This window comes from Elephas maximus, chromosome 20, assembly GCF_024166365.1.
Source record: "Elephas maximus indicus isolate mEleMax1 chromosome 20, mEleMax1 primary haplotype, whole genome shotgun sequence".
Classification (NCBI taxonomy): domain Eukaryota; kingdom Metazoa; phylum Chordata; class Mammalia; order Proboscidea; family Elephantidae; genus Elephas; species Elephas maximus.
In genome coordinates, this window is record NC_064838.1 from 23,699,732 (window position 1) to 23,722,056 (window position 22,325).

The 22,325-nt window shown below is 38.9% G+C and overlaps 1 protein-coding gene across 7 annotated transcripts in view; it reads left to right on the plus strand.

Moving 5' to 3' along the window:
• CHL1 (cell adhesion molecule L1 like) overlaps positions 1–22,325 on the plus strand; it is a 232,568-nt gene that overhangs the window by 170,436 nt on the left and 39,807 nt on the right. For all 7 annotated transcript variants that reach the window (XM_049862001.1, XM_049862007.1, XM_049862008.1 and 4 more), the window contains 6 exons: positions 758–942; positions 8,117–8,248; positions 15,294–15,434; positions 15,752–15,863; positions 17,217–17,383; positions 20,329–20,494. In XM_049862001.1, coding sequence (XP_049717958.1) covers positions 758–942; positions 8,117–8,248; positions 15,294–15,434; positions 15,752–15,863; positions 17,217–17,383; positions 20,329–20,494 — 903 coding nt within the window. The remainder of the gene's footprint in view (positions 1–757; positions 943–8,116; positions 8,249–15,293; positions 15,435–15,751; positions 15,864–17,216; positions 17,384–20,328; positions 20,495–22,325) is intronic.

Here is a 22,325-nt window from a genome sequence, read left to right on the forward strand (position 1 = left end):
GATTTTCACACTTAAAAAATACCTTGTAATACTATTTCTAAGGGTTCTGTCTTCATTTTCTATGGCTGCCACAATAGAAATACCACAAGTGGGTGACTTTAAAGAATGGAAATAAATTTTCACACAATTCTGGAGGCTGAAAGTCTAAATCAAGGTCTTAGCTGTGTCGATGCCTTCTGTGAGCCTCTCTCCTGGTTTTTTGGTGTCTGCTTGTGATACTTGGCAATCCCTGCCTTTCCCTGGCATTCCTGAGTGTCTGTCTTCCCTCCTTGTGTATTTCTGTGCCTATTTTTCTCTTTTTATAACTAAAAAATGACTAGGTTTAGGACCCACCCTACTCTGATATGCCCTTATTAACATGGAAACTAAAACCCCTATTTCCAAACAGGGTCATATTTACAGGTACAGGGTTAGAGTTTCCACACATTTGGGGGGGCACAATTTGATTTATAACAGTCTCCAATTATCCTTCCTCCACCCAGTTACACCTATTCAGCACTTCCATTTAGTTGGCCCTCTTACAGAGGGGCCACAGAAGATTTCAGAGGGAGCAGAATGTTAAAGGACCCTACAATGAGATGGATTTGATGCAACCCCAGAGATCACATGGATGGTGATGTGCTCTGACAAGGCCCCTGTTAGCGGACCCCAAGCACATGTGTAGAAGCAACAGAATGAGGAATGGGTCCTGATGGTTCCTTACATTTTATTTTCAACTCTCAAAAAATGTTTAGTTTGTTTATTTATTTATTTGCAGGCCAACTCCACAGGTTGAATGGGACAAACTGGGTGGTGATTTACCAAAGGGAAGAGTAACAAAAGAAAATTACAACAAGACATTGAAGATAGAGAATGTCTCCTACCACGACAAAGGAATTTATCGCTGCACAGCCAACAATTTTTTGGGAACAGCCACTCATGATTTTCATGTTACAATAGAAGGTACTTTCTCCATGTTGATTTATTTTTCTTCTATTAAAAAAAAAAAATTATGCATGTAGTGGGTCTTAATTCTAAAGTATACATTTTAATACAGATAGGTAAGCTGTCTCAACTTTTAATTGTATTTATAGTAAGTAACATTTTTTAACATTTTATTTGATTAGTTTTATTCTTTACCACACAAAGCCATATAGAAGGGTCAAATGACAAGGAAAGATCCATCTTAGCAATTAACCTGAAGTCCTATATCATCATATTGTAAGAACTGATTTTTATCATAAGGTACATGAGACACTACATAATATTAAGTTATAGAAGAGGAAATAAGTGTTACAATGAAAAGATTCTTGGGCCTGGAAGAAAGCCTGAAATTTGTTTCTCAGTCCTGTCATTTATTTGCTGTGTTTTTGATCAAGTTACTTCACCTTTCTGTACCTCAGTTTCTTCACCAGTGAAATGAGGAAGTCAGATAAATGATTGCTTTAGCTCTTTCCTAGAAAAAATTGTTTTTTTTTTTTTTTTTTTTTTTTGGTTTCCATATCTTGGGTTCAAATGATACTCAGCATGTTATTGTGGGGAAAGAAGAATAGATTGTATGCTATAAATATTGATTCTCTTTCACAAGGTCAAAAAAACATTATATTTTAGTCATCTTCTCTCCATAAGTCTAAGCTTTTTGATCACTAGACATTTTGCTATCATTTGTTGTATTTCTAGAAATAAAGAGCTGATGATGACATCATTTTTCAAAAAGGGGGTGGGGGCATGAAATGTAGATGATTGGGGCTATGCCTGCTGGGCAGAAGTAAGGTTATCTAGTCATCCTGTGAGTTTGATTGATGCAGACTATTTTCTACAAGTCTAATCATGTTTTCTGTAAGTTTGATCCTACAGTTTGGTTGACTGTATTGATCAAATTAAGGGAATGATGACTGTGTTTGCAGTTTAGTGTTGTGTAGGCTTAACTATTGAAAGGAACCGCCTGTTTAAGGCTACCGTTTAGTAGACCAGTGCTCTAGGGCTCCCATCTATTTTCCAACAAAGTTCACCTCTTCAAGCTTTAATTTGCACACGAAAAACCTAAGTAATGGTGATTGTTTTAGTTAATAGCAAAAGGAAAAAAAAAAAAGACAAACACAATCGCATTCCCAAGTAAATGTTAGGATAAGTGCTTTAGTCACGCCACTGCCTGGAGAAACACTGTGTTTCTGAGACTTCCCTACCACGTGTAACATTGGATAGAAAAGCAAGATGCGAATATAATTTTCCTTGATTCAATGAAAGCAAACCGTGTGTAAGAGAAAGCCCAATATTATGGATTAACATCGACACCTGCCAGCTGTGATATATTCCGCTGGAATGAAATTATTCACAAAGAAAGTCAGAGGTTGAGGAATTTATTTTATCTATATTTTTAGTCATCACTGGATGCGTCTGTGTAATTTGGCTAACAGACAACATGGGTGTTTTCTATTAACTCCTCCTCCCCTAGCTCCCGCTCTCACACACATACCCACAACCCAGACATGTCTAATTGTTTGCTGCTTCTACTCCAAGTTGCTGACTATTAGAAATCCTTCCAGATGGCTGGAACATTGCTATGGTAGCTGAATATTTTAACAATCTGGCCACAGCATTTTTTTTTTTTTTTTTGACTCTAAGACTGAAGCTTTCAAAAGAATTGCAAGGGTTGCAAAAAGAAAAAAAAAATCAAGGATGTAAAATTTATTATGCAATTTGAAATGTTGACTCTAGAACTCCAAAGGAATATAGGTGTCCTGAGCAAATTGCCTTCACTATTCATAAAACAGCTATTAGCACCATTGAGATGTAAATAATGTTTTATGGGAAACATTTAATCCTTCCCCCTTAATGAAAAACTACTAAATGTGCCCTCAGCTGTATGTTTTAGGAGTTTCTCTTCCTGCAGGCAAGTGAGAGTCAAACTAAGCTCAGTAAGTCTTTTTTTTTTAATTTCTTTTAAGGGTGAAAGCAGTAAATATAACCTTCATTAATCATGTGGATGGATGAGTTCACATTTATTCAATTTTCTTCTGCCTTTCTGCACCCTCTTCTTTCCTTTTTTTGGTCTCTTGTTTAGAAACCCAAATTAAATAACAAGGATTAGCCATATGGGAAAAGAGCAGTGCTATTACGTAGTTTGAAAATCCGGTCCATTCTGAAAACACTCCTTTGTTTAAATCAAAGCATGGACTGATGGACTGTATTATATTCTCCCCATATGTGCTATTTCTTCTTTATTACTAAACACAATCAAATTCTATGAGCTTGCAATTTAAGCTACAACACTCTAAATATATTAACAAACTGTATTTGCAATGACTATGGAACCCTGGTGGTGCAGTGGTTAAGAGCTTGGTTGCTAACAAAAAGGTCAGCAGTTCAAAACCACCAGCTGCTCCTTGGAAACCCTATAGGGCAGTTCTACTCTGTCCTATAGGGTCACTATGTGTCGGAATCGACTCATTGGCAACGGGTTTGGTTTCCTGGTTTTTATAATATGCATAAGCAAAAACAGCCAGATGTTTTCACTAGATACAACTATACCTCCTAGGTATCCTTGGTATAAATAACTACACATCCAGTGGAAAGGGATATATTAGGACGGCATCTGAACTATTTTAAAATCAGAAATAAAAATATGATCGATCTCAAACACATTTCAACTGACTATCTAAAAATAAACTCCCACTAACAATTTTTGAGTTGTAAACTTTTGGATCATTTAAAGGCTTTTGAACTTTAGTAAGGGTAATAGGAATGTATTTATACATGGTTAACCCAAAAACCAAATCCATTGCCATTGAGTTGATTCTGACTCATAGCCACCCTATAGGACAGAGTAGAACTGCCCCATAGGGTTTCCAAGGAGCTTCTGGTGGATTCGAACCACCAACCTTTTGGTTAGCAGCTATAGGTCACTGTAGCTCTCAACCACTGTGCCACCAGGACTCCTATATATAATTATTTACGTATAATATAATTCATAGTTGTTTAGCATTTTCAAAGGAAATCATGAACTCAGGAACCCTGTGGCCCAGTGGTTCAGAGCTCAGTGTCTAATCAAAAGGCTGGCAGTTGGAATCCACCAGTCCCTCCTTGGAAACCCTATGGAGCAGTTCTATTCTACAGCCTGTGGGGTTGCTATGAGTCAGAATCAACTCAATGGCAATGGGTTTGGTTTTGGGTCATGAACTAAAATGCAATACAATCATTGATATACTTAAGAAAGCCTCATTTTCCAATAACAAACCTGTTCCTAAAAAATTGCAAATAAATCCATTTGATGAGCCTAACAGTTTATTTATTAGAGTGTAGTTATTTAATTGAATCTATCTGTGGTAAAACAATTTTATTAAGAAAATATCCACTGTATTGTATGTTTTATTTTGTTTTTCTTCTAGTGACAAACATCTCTAATTAGCTTGATTATTATATTCTTTATATTCAGACATTTGCGTCTGTTTTCAGCAGCATAAAGGAAATTGATCACCTTGTTTTTTAAATTTACATTTATGAAAAAAATGGATAAAATTTCAACATGGGTAATTTTCATCAGTTACCATATATCTTAAAATAACAGGAAAGAGAATGGGATTTGATGATGATGTTTACATTCCTAATTTTTAGTTTTAACCATTCTTTCCTCTCAAGCCTTTGGTTTTTTTTTTTTTTTTTTTGCATCCTCTCAACTAGATCTTACCTTTCAGGAATAGAGTTGCATGGTCTAAGCTCTGGAACTCATCTGTTTCCTCTCTGCCCCTTCTTGTCTATAGTCTGCACCTCATCCACCAAAAAGTTCCTGTCCCTTAGCTCACATCCTCAGGCTCCACTTTAGTGCCTTCTTTAGTGAATAAAGTTGTTGTTAGCTGCCCTTGCATCAGCCCCCAGCTCATGACAAACCCATGCACAGTGGAACAGAACTCTGCCCAGTCTAGCATCATCCCCACGATTGATTGCAGATTGGACCATTTTGATCCATGAGATTTTCATTGACTGATGTTTGGAAGTAGATCACCAGGCCTTTCTTCTAAGCTCCTCTTAATCTGGAAACTCCACTGAAGCCTGTTGAGCATCACAGCAGCACACAACCCTCCGCCGATGGACAGGCGGTGGCTGCTCCTGAGGTACATTGGCTAGGAATCAAACCCGGGTCTTCTGCATGGAAGGTGAGAGTTCTACCGTTGAACCACCACTGCCCACGTAGTGAATACATTAGCAACTAGCTAACCTGTCAATAAATGGGTGAAATTATCAGAGTGAATGACTTGAAGGCAATGATTTCATTCCAACTAATTTCCCTTCTTTGTTCCCTATGCCTTTTTTACTGGAGTCTTTGGGGATTGCTCATTACAATTCAATTCGAAATCACTTAACATGCGTCAGTTCTGTACCAGACAATGTGTCAATGGAGGAGACACAAGGAAGAATAAGATTGTGCCCTGGCTCTCAGAGATCACTTTTCCAGTGGCCTTCACCACTCCACTGACTCAAAGAGAGTCTCATTCTGGGCTAGAAGTAAGGGCAGTGTCTTGGGAGACACAAGAAGGCGATGTTTCTGAGCAAGACAGGCTTGAAATCACTCTCAAATTGCACAGCAAAGTTTACCTTGAGTCTCGCCCAGCTTACGTGTACGGGAGAAACAGGGATGAGGAGAATAACACTAAATGTTCCAGCATTTATAGAAAAAGCTTATGAAGAAGGGTTAAGGTAAAGTTTAGTGATAATTCCTAGTGAATTCTCAAAACTTGTTGAGTCAGTTGATGAATGTTGGGGGACTTTAGTTTTGGGAGCATAAAGTGGAAGTTGGTGAATTTGGCAAACCTTGCCATCTCTCATTGGCCCAGACCAATATGGCAATGATTGAGAAATAATTAAAGCCATCTTGACTTTAGAGTCACATACCACTCACTGTGTATAGGTTCTGTCCGTAGATCCCTGGAATGGCAAGAACGGGAAAATGGGGCTTCTTTTGCTGGCGATCTTGGGCAAGGTAGATGACTTCTTCAAAGCTCTGTACTCTCATTTGTAAAGTGAAAACGTTGGCTGAAATGATAATTAAGTCGTCTTTTAGGTCAACAATATTAGATTTCAATGCAGACATAAAGGGATTAATGAAGCTTGCAAGATGAGACTAGAAATAGGAATCTTGATTTTCTTATGCACGAAGATGCAGAAAAATATCATCATTGCAAGATCTTTATTTTTACGCGCTCTGAAAGCATGTAGTAGGAGTAAGTATGAGTAGTCCTCGAATTACGACGTAGTCTAGTCACAGCGAACAGCACTTACAACTGTCCATTTTTTTGTACATATTATTGTTAGTAATATGTTGCAGCGTGTAATCTGCTGATGTTATCATTTTCAGATGTTCAATTTTATGATCTACTGTTGAGAAGACTGTCACATTTACATTTATAAAGATACTGATAATAAAAGGCAAGAATAGTGAAAACTAAAAAAGAACAAAAATGTGGTATTCGACTTATGTCAGAACCGACAAAATTCTACCTTAAGTTAGGGACTACGTGTAGTAGTAGTAAGACTACTACTAAGCAGTAGTCTTAGTTTTCTGCTAGAAATATGATTATTTCTACATTAACGGAACTTTTATCTAAAACTTACGAATGTTTAATTTTACTGTGGTTGTATGAAAAATCTGAAATACTGTTAATGACAATAACATCAAAAAAAACACATACAAAAAAAATTCTTCACCTCAGAAAATGATATGCAGTTTATTCTTTGGACTATTGCATTTTAAACTAAATGGATAAATATTTACAGAGTGTACAGATTATAAGTGCAGATATTTAACTTGGGAGTTAACAATTAAGTCCAAACCCTGTGGAATAATTACAAAGGTACTTATCTTGCTTGGGCTTGAACTTGACAGTTATTTGTATACTTTCATGTCCTCTGGCAAATTTATAGATGTTTTCTTTTCACCTAATCTCTTTTTTCCTCCTTTACTTTAAAGATGCAAATGGAATTTTTCATTTAACACATAGCTGTATCATTTTTTTTTTTTTTTTGCTTGTATCATTAAAGACTTGCCTTTTTGACTAAAACGAAAATACAAAAATGTCTTAGGGGAAATAACCAAGCAACACTTGATGGGAATTACTACCTGCAGGTGTTAAGCAATTTTCTCTGAAATGAATTCATCCAAACCATCCACACTTTAATCTAAATCTTTTATTCACTCCTGACATAGTAATATACTTAAGGTGACAAAATATGACAGTGATGTTTGCACTGAAATAAAAATGTCTCATTTTATTCTGAAACACCATTTAGAATTATAATATTGGAGCATAAGGGCATAGAAAGAGTCAAGTCATTTAAATGTAGCTTTTCCTCCATTATTTTGAGGGTGAACAGCTGTTACTTTTATGCTTTCTCCCTTCCAAAAATAAAATCTCTAGGAACGTTTCCCAAATGCACTAGATAGATAAAAAAGATAAATAGGTAGATATAGATACGTAAATGCCGAAAAGTCATTATTAATATTTAAAATCAGTTAATTAATTTTATTAACAATAAAATAATTTCAAAATATAAAAACAAAACAAAACAACAAACATGTTGCCATGGAGTCGATTCCAACACATAGCAATCCTATAGGACGGAGTAGAACTGCCCCATTGGGTGTCTAAGGAGGGGCTGGTAGATTCGAACTACTGATCTTTTGGTTAGCAGCCAAGCTCGTAAACACTGTGCCACTAGGGCTCCTCTCAAAATATATTTACTAAATATCATTCATTTTAGCTGCCAGCCTGCAGCCTGAAAATAAGATGTAGCCAGAACTAAAACTCACCACCTCTTTAGTCCTCCCTCATTTTGTTAGTGAGATGGGTATTTGTGTAGCTAAGTAAAGTGGTTGCAGGTAACTATTTTTAGTATACTGATGTATTATACATACTAAGACCCAACGCGCGCGCACACACACACACACACACACACACCATACAACACAAAATCAACGCCCACCTTGGTTTGCGGAGCAAGCTTATCAAAAAGAGCTGTTTTGAAACATTTGGTGGTGAGTGCCATCTGCTGGTACGTAGTAGAAATACAGGCCTTAATTATTTTTTTTTTTTGCCTTTAATAACAGATAAAATAACTGATGAACCATTCATTTTATTTCCAGAGCCTCCTCGATGGACAAAGAAACCTCAGAGTGGCGTGTATAACACTGAGAGCAGCGATATCTTGATATGTGAGGCTGAAGGAGAACCTCAACCCACAATCAAGTGGAGAATGAATGGCTCCCCTAATATCAGTAAGTGAAAAAACTAATTATAATGTGATGCTATAGGCAATTGTTTGATGGTCAGACACTGGTAATGTGTAAAACGTAGTTGGGAAGTGGCAGGACTCAGCAAGACTCATCTAACCAGAGAATCAGAAATTGCCTCTTCCTAAGTAATGTCATCTTTAAGATTTGATACTTACGGAAGAGCCATTAAATGAAGTCTGTACTGGGTAGGCCATAATAAAAATTATATATGAAAACAAGGTAAAAAATAAATAACTAATGAAGTGAAAGACGATGTATCAAGAAGGAAAGCCAACTGCTCTTCTTTTCCCTGAGAAGAAATAGGTAAAGTGACCTAGTGGTTGAGAGTCAGATCGGAGGTGAATACCTTGCTTAGATGCAGGCAACAGTGACCCAGGCAACAGTGACCCTTTCCTGAGTTCTGCCTTACAGGGACCTGCTTAGCTACTCTTGGACATTCCTGATTCCATGATATGAGAAATCTACTGATTCCATGATATGAGAAATCCACAGGGCCAAAAAGACATGCCAAACCTGGACCTGTACCCTCCCCCTTCTCTGCTCATTCTAGACCATCCAAGACCTGCAAATTCCCAGTGCATTTGACTCTGAGTCCACTCCAGATGGTCTAGGGATGGAAAGGCAGGGATGGGCCAGGGCTGAGGGCTACTCTCCCCTTTCTGCCCTTTTCCAGCATAGAACCCAGAAATTCTAAACATGAACCTGAAGCTCAGGTCATTCTGAATGTATTTATTAAGGTGGTTGTAGTTGATTGCATCAAGTCCGTTCCGACCTATGGTAACCCCAGGTGTGCCTAGTAGAACTGTGCTCCATAGGGTTTTCAAAGCTGTGACCTTTTGGAAATAGATTGCCAGGCCTGTCTCCCAAGGTGCATCTGGTTAGGTTTGAACCACCAACCTTTCAGTGAGTAGTTGAGCACTTAACTGTTTGTACAACTAAATTTTAAGCTAGAGCTCAGATCATTTTTAATGCACCTGTTAAGGTAGGATAATAGGACACATATTATTTATCAATTGCTTGGCTGGATTTAGAGTATTTACAGTATTGAGACATGCGTATGCAGCTTCCATTCATTCTCTTGCCCTGGGTCCACACATGCCAAGAATGGACCCCCCGGTGGCCCACAGACCTGGGGCTCCATCTGGACTGAACACCTTCCTAGCTGCGTAGTCTTGAGCTGTTTAATGAATCTCCTGAAGTCATAATTTTTCAACTTTTAAAACAAGGATATTCGTTGTGATTGAATGAGATAAATGCGAACCACCTAGGAGAGCACACTTTATTAAAGCATCATGGGTAAGTTTATGAACTGTGCAGCCTGACTGCCTCTCATTGCATCCTGGCTCTACCATTTACTAGCTGTGCGATGGGGCATATTACTGAACCTCTTACCACTTGTTTTCTCATCAGGAAAATGGGAATGAAAATAACACGTACTGATGAGAGCATTTTTATGTGAATTACAGGCAACAGTACACAGAGAATGCTCAGTACAGGAACTGCCACACAGACAGCACTCCCAAAGTGCTGTTTATTATTGTTGTTTTCACATACCAAGCGCTCAGGAAAGCTTAATTCTCATTATTAGTATCTTCAAGTATGGAATTTATCCTCATCTGTTTAAAAAACAGAATAAGATTTGAAAAACGAGGCTTTAGGGAAGTCACTGGTTGCCATCAAGTCAATTTTGACTCACACCCACCCTACAGGACAAAGTAGAACTGCCCCATAGGATTTCCAAGGAGTGGCTGGTGGATTTGAGTTGCTGACCATTTGGTTAGTAGCCATAGCTCTTAACCACTAGGCCACCAAGGCTCCTTAGAGAGATCAGAGGGAAATAAAAACTTTTTGTTCATAAAAAATACTAAGGATGCTATAAGGTATGCTGATTCTCTGAGAACATAAAATTCTAACACTTTATATTTGAATGGTGTTTGACACTTTATGAAGGGCATTCACAAATGGTTTTGAAACACATACACACACAAAACAAAATCCACAAAACTTCTGAAGGAGCTATTATTATTCCCAGTTAGTAGGTTCGTTCATCAGTAGACGTTTATTGAGTACTCCCTATGTGCCAGACATTGGGCTAATTCTTGGGATACAGCAGCGAATGAAACAGATAAAATCCCTGTTCTTCTGAGGCTGATATTCTCGTGGGGAGAGACAGTCAGTAGACCAGTAAGCCTGTAAATGTGTACTGCAGGGTGATAAAGTAGAATATAGCTGGATTGTTGTTGTTAGGTGCTGTGCAGTCATTTTTGGCTCATAGTAACCCCATGTGACAGAGTTGAACTGCCCCATAGGGCTCTCTTGGCTGTAATCTTTACAGAAGCAGATGGCCAGAGATCTTTCTCCCATGGAGCCACTGGGTGGGTTCAACCTGCCAGTCTTTCAGCTAACAGCCAAGCACTTAACCATTGTGCCACCAAAGCTCCTTATTGTTGTTGTTGTCAGGTGCCATCAAGTCATTTCCAACTCCTAGCAACCCTATGTACAACAAAATGAAGCACTGCCCAGTCCTATGCCATCCTCACAATCGTTGTTATGTTTGAGCCCATGGTTGCAGCCACTGTGTCAATCCACCTCGTCAAGGGTCTTTCTCTTTTCCGCTGACCCTGTTCTTTACCAGCCGTGATGTCCTTTTCCAGGCGCTGATCCCTCCTGACAACATGTCCAAAACACGTAAGACGCAGTCTCGCCATCCTTGCTTCTGAGGAGCATTCTGGTTGTACTTCTTCCAAGACAGATTATTTCGTTCTTTTGGCAGTCCGTGGTATATTCAATATTCTTTGACAACACCACAATTCAAAGGTGTCAATTCCTCGGTCTTCCTTATTCATTATCCAGCGTTCACATGTGTATGATGCGATTGAAAATACCTTGGCTTGGGTCAGGTGCACCTTTGTCATCAAGGTGACATCTTTGCTTTTTAATCCTTTAAAAGGTCTTTTGCAGCAGATTTGCCCAATGCAATGCGTCTTTTGATGTCTTGACTGCTGCTTTCACGGTTGTTGATTGTGGATCCAAGTAAAATGAAATCCTTGACAACTTCAATCTTTTCTCCGTTTATCATGATGTTGCTCATTGGTCCAGTTGTGAGAATTTTTGTTTTCTTTATGTTGAGGTGTGATCCACACTGAAGGCTGTGGTCTTTGATTTTCATTAGTAAGTGCTTCAAGTCCTCTTCACGTTCAGCAAGCAAGGTTGTGTCATCTGCATAACGCAGGTTGTTAATGAGTCTTCCTCCCATCCTGATGCCCTGTTCATCTTCATATAGTCCAGTTTCTCAGATTATTTGCTCAGCATATAGATTGAATAGGTATGGTGAAAGGCTACAACCCTGACACACACCTTTCCTGGCTTTAAACCATTGCCTCTTGATCTATGTATAGGTTCCCCATGAGCACAATTAAGTGTTCTGGAATTTCCATTTTTTGCAATGTTATCCATAATTTGTTATGATCCACATAGTCAAATGTCTTTGCATAGAACAATGTTTATTTCCTTTTTATTTCAAACTTAAGCCATAGTCTCATTTCTTCTTTTGATAATACCCTGAAGGAGGCCTGGTGGTGCAGTGGTTAAATGCCTGGCTGTTAACTGAAAGGTCGGTTGTTCGAACCCACCAGCCACTCTGAGGGAGAAAGGATTACAGCTTTGGAAAACCTATGGGGCAATTCTACTTTGTCCTGCAGGGTCACTATGACTCGTAATTGACTTGATGTCAATGGGTTTGGTTTTGTGTTTGGATTGTGTTGATTCAGAGCTTGTCATGGGACAGATAGTATAAGCAGAAGTAAAGGGGATAATGGAGTTAATATTAAAGGGCATGGAACTCTGGGCCTGCCATATAAGAGTGAAGAATCAGATCAGACTTCCAGGTCTTTGCATCAGTCTCTTAGAGTTAGCCATAAAGGACTAGGAAGAGCTATCCATCTTGCAAATTCTCAAGAGATAAGTAATAAATTGTCCTAAGGATTGTGATGATTGTGATAGTTTTCTATTGTTACTGTAACAAATTATCACAAATTTTATGACTCAAAACAACACAAATCTATTATTGTAGTTCTAGAGGTTAGAACTATGCCTCAAGCATAACAATGATTGTGAGAATGGTGCAGGACCAGGGATTGTTTCGTTCTGTTGTACATAGGGTTGCTCTGAGTCAGAACAGACTCCATGGCACCTAATAACAACAACATACCCAAACCCAAACCAAACCCACTGCTGTTGAGTTGATTCTGACTCATAGCGACCCCATAGGACAGAGTAGAGCTGCCCGGTAGAGTTTTCAAGGAGCATCTGGTGGATTCGAACTGCCGACCTTTTGGCTAGCAGTGGTAGCACTTAACCACTATGCCACCAGGGTTTCCAACAACAACGTAGGTTACATATATGACACAAGGCACCCTGGGCTAAAATCAAGGTGTCGTCAGGTACCTTAATCATCTAGTGCTGCTATAACAGAAATACCAAACAGAAGTTTATTCTCTCACAGGCTAGAAGTCCAAATTCAGGGTGTCAGCTCCGGGGGAAGACTTCTCTCTCTGTCAGCTCTGGAGGAAGGTCCTTGTCATCAATCTTCCTCTGGTCAAGGAGCTTCTCAGTGCAGGGACCTAGGTCCAATGGACATGCTATTCTCCTGGCTCTTATCTGGTATGGGGTCCTCCTGTCTCTACTCACTTCCCTCTTTTATATCTCAAAAGAAATTGACTTAAGACACTACCTAACCTTGTAGATTGAGTCCTGCCTTATTTATGTAACTGCCACTAATCCCACCTCTTCAACGTCATAGAGGTAGGCTTTGCAACACAAAGGAAAATCAATTCAGATGCCAAAATGGTGGACAATCACATAATACTGGAAATCATGGCCTAGCCAAGTTGACACACATTTTTGGGTGACACAATTTAATCCATGGCAGCAGGGATTACCAGGGATTTCTGGAAGGTCTGAGAAAGAATCTACTTCTTTGCTTCCAGCTTCTAGAGGCTGCCTGTATTCCTTGGCTCCTGGCTTCCTTCTTCTATCTCCAAAGCCAGCAACATTGCGTCTTTCTGACATTCTTCCATATTCGTGTCTTCCTCTGACTATAGCAGAGAAAAAGAAGTTCTCTGAATTTAAGGACTCATTGGATTAATTTGGGTTTATCTGGATAATCTCCCTATCTCAATGTCTTTCATTTTAACCACACTTGCAAAATCCCTTTTACCATGTAAATAGCATATTTGCAGGTTCTGGGGATTAGGGCATGAACCTTCTTTTTGGCGGGGGAGGGGGGAGGGCATCATTTTTCTGTTCATCACAGAGACATAACCAAAACAAAAACCAAACCCACTGCTGTCGAGTTGATTCTGACTCATAGCAACTCTGCAGAAAAGAGTGGAACTGCCCCATATGGTTTCCAAGGGTGTAAATCTTTATGGAAGCAGATTGCCACATCTTTTTCTCGTGGCACAGGCATATACTGGCAGTAAAATTCCACTCCTCTAGCTGTTTTTCACTAATCCCAACAAATACTTTTGAATGTCTCCTCTGTGATAGCCTCTTTTTTAGATGCTGGAGATATACGTACAAACCACACAGACAGGCCCTGTCTTCATGAAGCTCACGGTCAAATGTAAAAATTTTTTTGATTCCAGGGGCAAAAAGATGTAATATAAAATCTTCTATTTAAAAATATCATAATTAATGTCTTCTAAAACATCATATAAAACATCATATAGTTACTGTTTTGTATAATGGAGACACAATAAGCACAAATAGATTTATTGGTGATCTTATCATGTCATTAAATCTACAAATTTTAGTGAATTTGCCCTCGCTTGATGTTTCTAAGTAATGTGTTTCCCTTTGTACTGCTTGTTTTTAGGGTTATAGAAAGGCATGGCATGTGCAGTCTCTGGCATCCAGCTTTCTTACCTCTAAACCAAAAAAAAAAAAAAAATAGACCCACTGCTGTCAATTCCGACTATAGTGACCCTATAGGACAGAGTAGAACTGTCCCACTGGGTTTTGAAGGAATGGCTGGTGGATTTGAACTGCTGACCTTTTGGTTAGCAGCCAAATGCTTAACCACTATGCCACCAGGGCTACAGCAAATATATTTATACTGATCTAGTAGGTTCTGAACAAGGTCAGTGAGATAGCACAGGTGCCAAAGAATTCTTTGTCCCTTAGTAAACGCACCAGAAATGTCAGAGCTCCTCACTTCCAAAAGATATTTCCAGAAGTATTCTTAGATCCAAAGTGGGGTAGGTTTTATAGCCAAAGAATAGAAAACTTGACCCCTGCCTTCAAGAAGGATTTAATCTTCCTGGAAAAGTGAAATACATGGTATATATACCAAGAAAATTGAAATGAAAGATGTAAGACTAGAAAATTATGGACAGACAGAGAAGTGAAGCAGAGCAATAAAGGTGTCAAGGTGAGAAGAGCAGACAATATTGGTGCATTGGGAGGGGTGCTGGGCAGTATCAGGAAGGAAATTCAGAAGAGTAAGCAAAATTCAGAGCCCTGGTAGCATAGTGATTAAGAGCTCAGGCTGCTAATCAAAAGGTTGGCATTTCAGATCCATCAGGCACTCTTTGGAAACTCTATGGGGCAGTTCTACTCTGTCGTATAGGGTAGCTATGAGTCAGAATCAATTGGACAGCAGTGGGGTTTTTTTTTTTTGGAAGTGAGATTCATTTCTTAGTGGGACCTGAACGCTTAACGGGTAGATAATCTGTGATCTTATTCAGGGGTATGGGCATGGGAGACAGTGAGCTGGAAGCTAGCAGATATTTTAGCAATAATATTCATTTGATGAAAGAAATTGAAACCATAAACCAAAAGGGTTTGGGAAGAGAAAAAAAAAACATGGTTGAATCTACAGAATTCTAAAGAATCAGTTTTATGAATTATTATTCACCCTAAACTGGTCTTAAAATATAAATACTGTGTGACATGTTTAATAGACGGCATATAAATATTTTATTTCCTATTCTTTATCAAGCTGACATTCTTTAATCTCTTTCAGATCATCCATTTGTTGTCGATGTCAGGTCCCCAAAGGAAATCAGTTTTACCAATCTACAACCAAATAATACTGCTGTGTTGCAGTGTGAAGCCTCGAATATCCATGGGACCATCCTTACCAATGCCAATGTTGATGTTGTAGGTGAGCATATCTGAAAGCAGACTGTTAACCTACCATTCTAAAGAAGAATGGTCAAGGTCATACTCACACACACAGATTGAATTCTTGACACATAAAATATGGGGCAAAGTCGAAGCACCTTTCACCATGCATTTGAGTATTAGGCTTCACACTAAAACTGTACTTCCAGAAATGAACTAAATTGAGATGCCTTTCTAATTTAAGAATGTGTTCTGTAATATTAAGCTGCTTTCTGTTCCTATAGCATTAACACGGGTACAGTTTAGAACAATGTCATTTGCCATTGTTAAAATTGTATTTATGTTCTTTGCAACTAGATATCCACCCACTGATACAAACTGAAGATGAAGAAAATTATGAGGCTGTAGTTGGGTACAGTGCTTTCTTACATTGTGTGTTCTTTGCATCACCCAAGGCCAGCGTGTCCTGGTAAGCTGGCACACAGTTTTCTTAAGAGAATTTCAGGTGTAGAACCTATCTTGTTTCTTCATCCATCATTTGGCAGGCTGCATTGTGTGGTTATATGGACTCAATGGCTCTGAGAAGTGAGATAGCAAACTTACTTATCTTTCCCGGAAACATTGGCTTAGTTTCTAAATTTTTCTCACATGGGGAAATATCAAGAGCTATTTCTGTTCATACAGGGAAGCAAAGAATTGATTACTGAGACAATTTGAAATGTGGATTTATTTTTTCATTTTGGGGATATTTGAAGTCATACCTAATGTTATCGTTGTTGTTTTGGGACTATCTAAATAATTATCTAAACCTGTATTCATTTCTAAATATATATGCTTAAAAGTTCCCATCATCCATTTTGATTTTAATTTCCAATGTATTGTTGCTGTAATAAGTCTGAACATATTGTCATATGTGTCTAACATATTGGTTACTTTACTGGAAAAGCTTGGTTAAACTTAGTTATACTATTAAACTATTTGCCTAGTTTGGGTAAGGAGAGGGCCATGCCAGTGCAGGACTGTAACCTGTCTTTATTTAAAATTTTGATACTGTGTTCATTGCGAATTTTTGGCATTAATTTTGATTAAAAAAATATTGTATTAACCATTACCTACCTTAATGACTGAGATTTTTGGCACCCCCTAAAATTTTGCCTCTGAGGGAAGCATCCCGCTTGCCTCACCCAAGTCCTGGAAAATGCTGTGTGAGCAGGAGCCCTGATTTGCGCTTTACATTTTTAAGCTCCAGAAGTTGCTTGTGTGAGATTTCCTGTGTAAATCAAGCTGTGGCAGCAAATGCTCAGAAAATGGATGAGTGTAGGAGAAAAGGACCATGGAGTTGATAAGGGTAAATGTAATCCATGTCCACAGGACATACAAGACTTCCTAGACTGTAATATTTCTGAATGACCAGTGTTCTCCCAGGACAGCAGGAGTTTCGGAGGGTTCATTATCTCTTTCAATTACTAGCTTCTCCATTTAGTATCCTGAAGCAGTCATTAACTAAAGAGTTCACCATCAATAAGCCAACAAGTATTTATTAAGCTCAGAGGACAGATGCAAAACGGTGCTGACTGCTATGAGAAATACAGCAGAAGCAAAGAGCATGGACCAAGACTGCCTCTAGCCACAGTCTAGTTGGGTAGATAAGATATACACCCATGACCCATTTTGAGAAAAATGCACACCCCTATGGAATCTTTCATAAGGTCTGCTAAGCTCCTGAAGAAGGAGTTAGCTTGAATGACATCAGCAGCCAATTTCAAAAAGAGTGTACACTCCTGTCACTCTCCAAATTGATTTATGTTTTCTGTGTCCACAGGCAGAAGGTGGATGAAGCAAAACCTCTTGAAGGCATTCGGTACTATATCCATGAAAATGGCACATTACAGATCAATAAAACCACAGAAGAGGATGCTGGGCCATACTCCTGTTGGGTAGAAAATGCTAAAGGAAAAGCTGCCGTCACAGCCAACTTGGATATTAGAAGTAAATTTATTTTAATTTGCATGAATTATCATATGGGTTCCATTTCTCTCTCTCTTTCTTTTTCTTTCCTTCCTTCCTGTCTTTTGTTTTTTATTATTTTACAGTATTTGACTCTTTATGTCCACTAAGTAATTCAATGTGCCAACCCCACAGACTACATTTTTAAAGCACATAAACATTCTCTCAGGATGTCTCTTTATCCCTTATGTCTCACTGCACTCTGAAGTGTCAGGTAAAGATGTTGAAATTTCCTTATAAAGTCAGCGAAGATGATTTTTTTTATACTACAGAAAGCTAAAAACAAAACAAAAACAAACTAACCTAATCCAGATCAAGCAACTCAGCCAGGGTCAAAGTAGCAACAATGTGAAGCTCAAAGATTGGCCCAAAGTGGGCTTTAAACCTGCCTGAGTGGTGAGCTCCTGGCCCAAGAGATGGACAAGTTCACGAAGTTTCAGTCTGCCCTTACAGCCGTTTTATATGTAGTGAGTGTACAGGCAGTCCCTGGGTTATGAAAGAGTTCTGCTCCTGAGTGTCTTTAAGAATTTGTAGGTAAATCAGAACAGTTCCATACGGTTTTATTTAGCCTTACTTTAGTGCAAGCCCTGGTGGCCCACTGGTTAAGAGATATAGTTGCAAACCAAAAGGTCAGTAGCTCAAATCCACCAGGTGCTCCTTGGAAACCCTATGGGGCAGTTCTACTCTGTCCTTTAGGGTCACTATGAGTCGGAATTGACTTGATGGCAATGGGTTAATGAGATTTAGTGCAAGAAAAGGCTCAAAGCCTTTTCAGTGATTTAAAAGCTGCACGTGCAGCAAGTAAAGGTGATTGCGATGAAGAATTTGTTGTGAGTAGGGGTTGGTTCAATGGTTTAAAGTGAAGACAAATTTATATAACATTAAAGGGTAAGTAAGAGTTGTCTGTAAGTCAGACGTTTGTAACCTGCGGACTGTAGGTACACGACTCATATCAATGAAGGATTAAGGATACAAGTTTTTGCATATAAAGATAGTAATGTCAAGAATGGAGTTGAATAAGAGTCTATAGTGTAGTAATTTAGCGCATGAGCTTTACTCTCTACCAGGCCTATGTTCAAATCCCGACTCAGGCTCTTACCAATTAGGAAAACCTGGGCTCATCCTTTAATTTCATTTTTGCCTTAAGTTACCTCCTCTGGAAGATTAAAAACAAAAACAAAAAAACATTGCCATCAAGTCGATTCCAACTCCTACCGATCCTACAGGACAGAGTAGAATTGCTCCATACGGTTTCCAAGGAGCGTCTGGTGGATTTGAAATGCTGACCTTTTTGGTTAGCAGCCATAGCTCTTAACCACTGTGCCATCAGGGTGACAGGGATGTTATTATTTACAGAGTTGTTATAATTATAAAATGCCACAGTGAATGTGAACTTTTTAGCAGAGTCCTGGCGCATAGTGTATGTGCTTCTTAAATGATATCTATTATTATTCAACCGATCCCTGGCTTTAAATTTAAAATTAGGATATTTCATAATTCACTTAAAATTAAATAAATGTAATACTCTCTCAAAGTTTTGTGCCTGGGATACCAAACAATCAATTTTACTAACACTTTCACTTTTACTCTGTCACTTGAGTGACATGTAGATAGCAGATATTAAAACATAATCGAGGAATTGGAGGTGAGATAATTGATACGGCTCCTGAGAGGGCCACCAAGTGCCACATTAGAGTAAAGTAGACCTATCTTTAATCGGGTGTCACAGAGGAAGGATTTTATGTTTTGAAACAGTCATAATGAAGGAGACATTTTTCAAGACAGTTGTAGTGCCAATCTTTGAGCTTCATATTATTGCTAATAATGACTTATTTTGATTTTAAACTATCACTCACTGTCACTCATTTAACAGGTTTACTGCATGCATTCAACAGTGCCTACTGCATGCATTTAACAGTGCCTACAACAGTGCCTACTGCATGCATTCAACAGTGCCTACTCCATGCATTCAACAGTGCCTACTCCATACATTCAACAGTGCCTACTCCATACATTCAACAGTGCCTGCTGCATGCAGACTCCTCCCACCTAGGCTCTGGGGATAGTGCAGTGTGGTGGTATAGGCACAGGCCCTGCCTTCATGGAACTTACTTTCTAATTCCCCACCTTCATATTGATCATTAACCTGTGTAGGTGGCATCATCGGTTAACCTCGGGTTTCTGAATTAACAACAAACATATTAATAGAAAAGCAACTACTTTTCCTTTTTTCTCTGTGGTGGTTTGATCTTATGTCCACAAGCACAAGGGGAAATTATATTAGTTTCACCTCTTAGAGCCGCTTGTTTGCTCACACATTCCTTTTTCCCTTTACCCAGGAAGTAGTGGGGGGGAATTGGTAAACTATTACAGGTAGTCCCCAGCTTAAGATGTATTCGAGTTATGATGAACCACACTTATGACCATCTGTGTTTTTATACATCTTATTGTTGGTAATATGTACTACATACAATGTTGTAGGGCATAATTTGCTGATGTCATCATATCTGTAAGTTTATATGTCATGTTTCCAACTCCCAAAAACAAATAAAGTTCAGATTTACAAAGATTTTGGTAATAAAAGGCAATAATAATGAAAACTAAAAAAAAAAAAAGAAAAGAAAAAGAAGGTATTCAACTTATGTCAGAACCAGCTTACGACAACGGAGTCATTGGAACTGAACTCAGTTGTAAATTGGGGATGACCTGTAATTAATCCTCCCACCCAGAATTTGTCAGTTGCCCATCCTTGAATGGAAAGCAAATAGTAATGATACATGATGTTAGAAAATTACAGTGGGACAAACATCATATGAGGATTCGATGACTATGTTGACAGTTCTGGCTGATTAAAATTGCAGGCTCTTAATAGCAAACTAAGCTGTTCTCTGTAGTTCTAACTACTGTTTTTGTCTGATAAAAAACAGATGCCACAAAACTTCGAGTTTCTCCTAAGAATCCTCGTGTCCCCAGATCACATATACTTGAATTACATTGTGAGAGCAAAAGTGACTCACATTTGAAACACAGTTTGAAGTTGTCCTGGAGCAAAGATGGAGAAGCCTTTGAAATTAATGGCACAGAAGATGGCAGGTAAGTAAACTACCAAATATAATATTTGCATGAGATTAACACTTCTGCATTAAAAAATTATAAAAATATTCTCACTCAATTAAAATACAAAATTTGACTAACGTAGTTCAGTCTTTAAATCAACATTCAAAAGATCATGCGGTGGACTGGTTTCACTTTTCTATCAAATGCTTATCTTGTTTGGCTACCAACTTTTTATATAATGTGTATCATCTTGTAAGGAGCTCTGGTGGTGAGATATTTAAGTGCTTGGCTGCTAATTGAAAAGTCAGCAGATCAAACCTTACGGGGCAGTTCTACTCAGTACTATAGGGTCATTATGAGTTGGAATCAACTCAGTGGCACACAACAACAAAAACATCATCCTGTTAGTGCACAAAGTAGAAGCCACTGCGAGCATTTGGAACAGAAAAGGATTTATTGCATGGGTTTGGTTGGTTACAAAGCCATGGGAAGGGTAAAGCTAGGCTTAAAGGGGGCTGCTTACTAAGCTTTTGGCTAATGATACCCGGCACTGAAGCTGTGATCCAGAGGTCTAGAGACTGCAGCTGCTTCTGCTGCTGCCACTGTAGCTGTCCCCACGGTGCTGCTGGCGAGTCCAGCCACGGCCAGTTCTCATGGCTGCCAGAGTCACTGGTTGCCTCGCCGCCCCAGAGAAAACATTATCCATTTCCCTTCTACCTTCCAAATCTCACAGGAGTGCATCTCTTTGGCAGGATCTAAATCCTATCCAAATTCTTTATGACAAGTAAGAATCTAAGTTTGAAACTTCCAGGCTTTGTAATACAAAAAGAATGTTCCAGAAAATGTGAATAAATGCTGAGGACGATATTAAGCACATCAGAGAAAAACAATGTTGTACTGAGTGCCTAATATGCCTTCGGAAGGCATACCAATGTCCACTCCCCTCCCTCTTGCCTTGCTACTAAACAGGGGTTAAACACTGACCATCTTTGAGCAAAATCTCACCTGCAGTTATGTTTCGTTATTCATCATTACGACTAAAATAAATCTGAAGGTCTTTGGATAGGACACTTTCTCCTCAGATGAGATGGTAGCATAACGTCATGGTTAAGGGCATGGACTCTGGATTTGAATGGCCTGGGTTCGATTCCTAGCTCTGTCACTTCTTGGGTCTATGACCTTAGAGAAGTTACTTAACCTTTCTCTGTCTTACTTTTCCCTTCTATAAAATAGTTTTTGAGTTATACAAAAATTATCTTTGTCCTAGAGTTGTTGTGAATTAGAAAATGCTAAGTACTCAGTATGTTTTAGCTAGTCTATCTAGCCCTGTCTGTGTATGTATGTGTGTTTGTGTGAGACCTCTGTACTAAGGCATTGGTCTTAGCCTGGGTATTTAATTCTTTTCTTCCTCTGCCTTCTATATGTATGTGAAGGTTTGTGGAAAGGCAGCATATGTCTTGTAACCAGTTGTCACTGAAACAAGAGATCAGGTATATTTTCGTACGGCTACACCTTACAACACAGATACCATATCTTCCACCTTAGGTTAGGTCTCAGTTGACCTGTCAGCTACTCAGGCCTCCCCAGATCTCCCCCCTTGTCACTACTGCCTGGTTATTTGAGGTCGTCGTTGTGACCTCTGGGCTGCAGCCAAGAAGAGAGTCAGAGACTCATGTCCTGTTAGTGATGTGATGTACATATTTGGGCTCTGCTCTCAGAAACTCCAACCTGCCACTTTGTAGGACCCAGTTTTAAAGTTTGTGCAGGATGCAGGCTGACACTTAAATGAGCCTTTGGCCATCAGAGTTGACCGAGCATGTGTTGCAGCTGTTCTCCCAATTTCCCCTAAGGTAACCTCAGCTCAGGA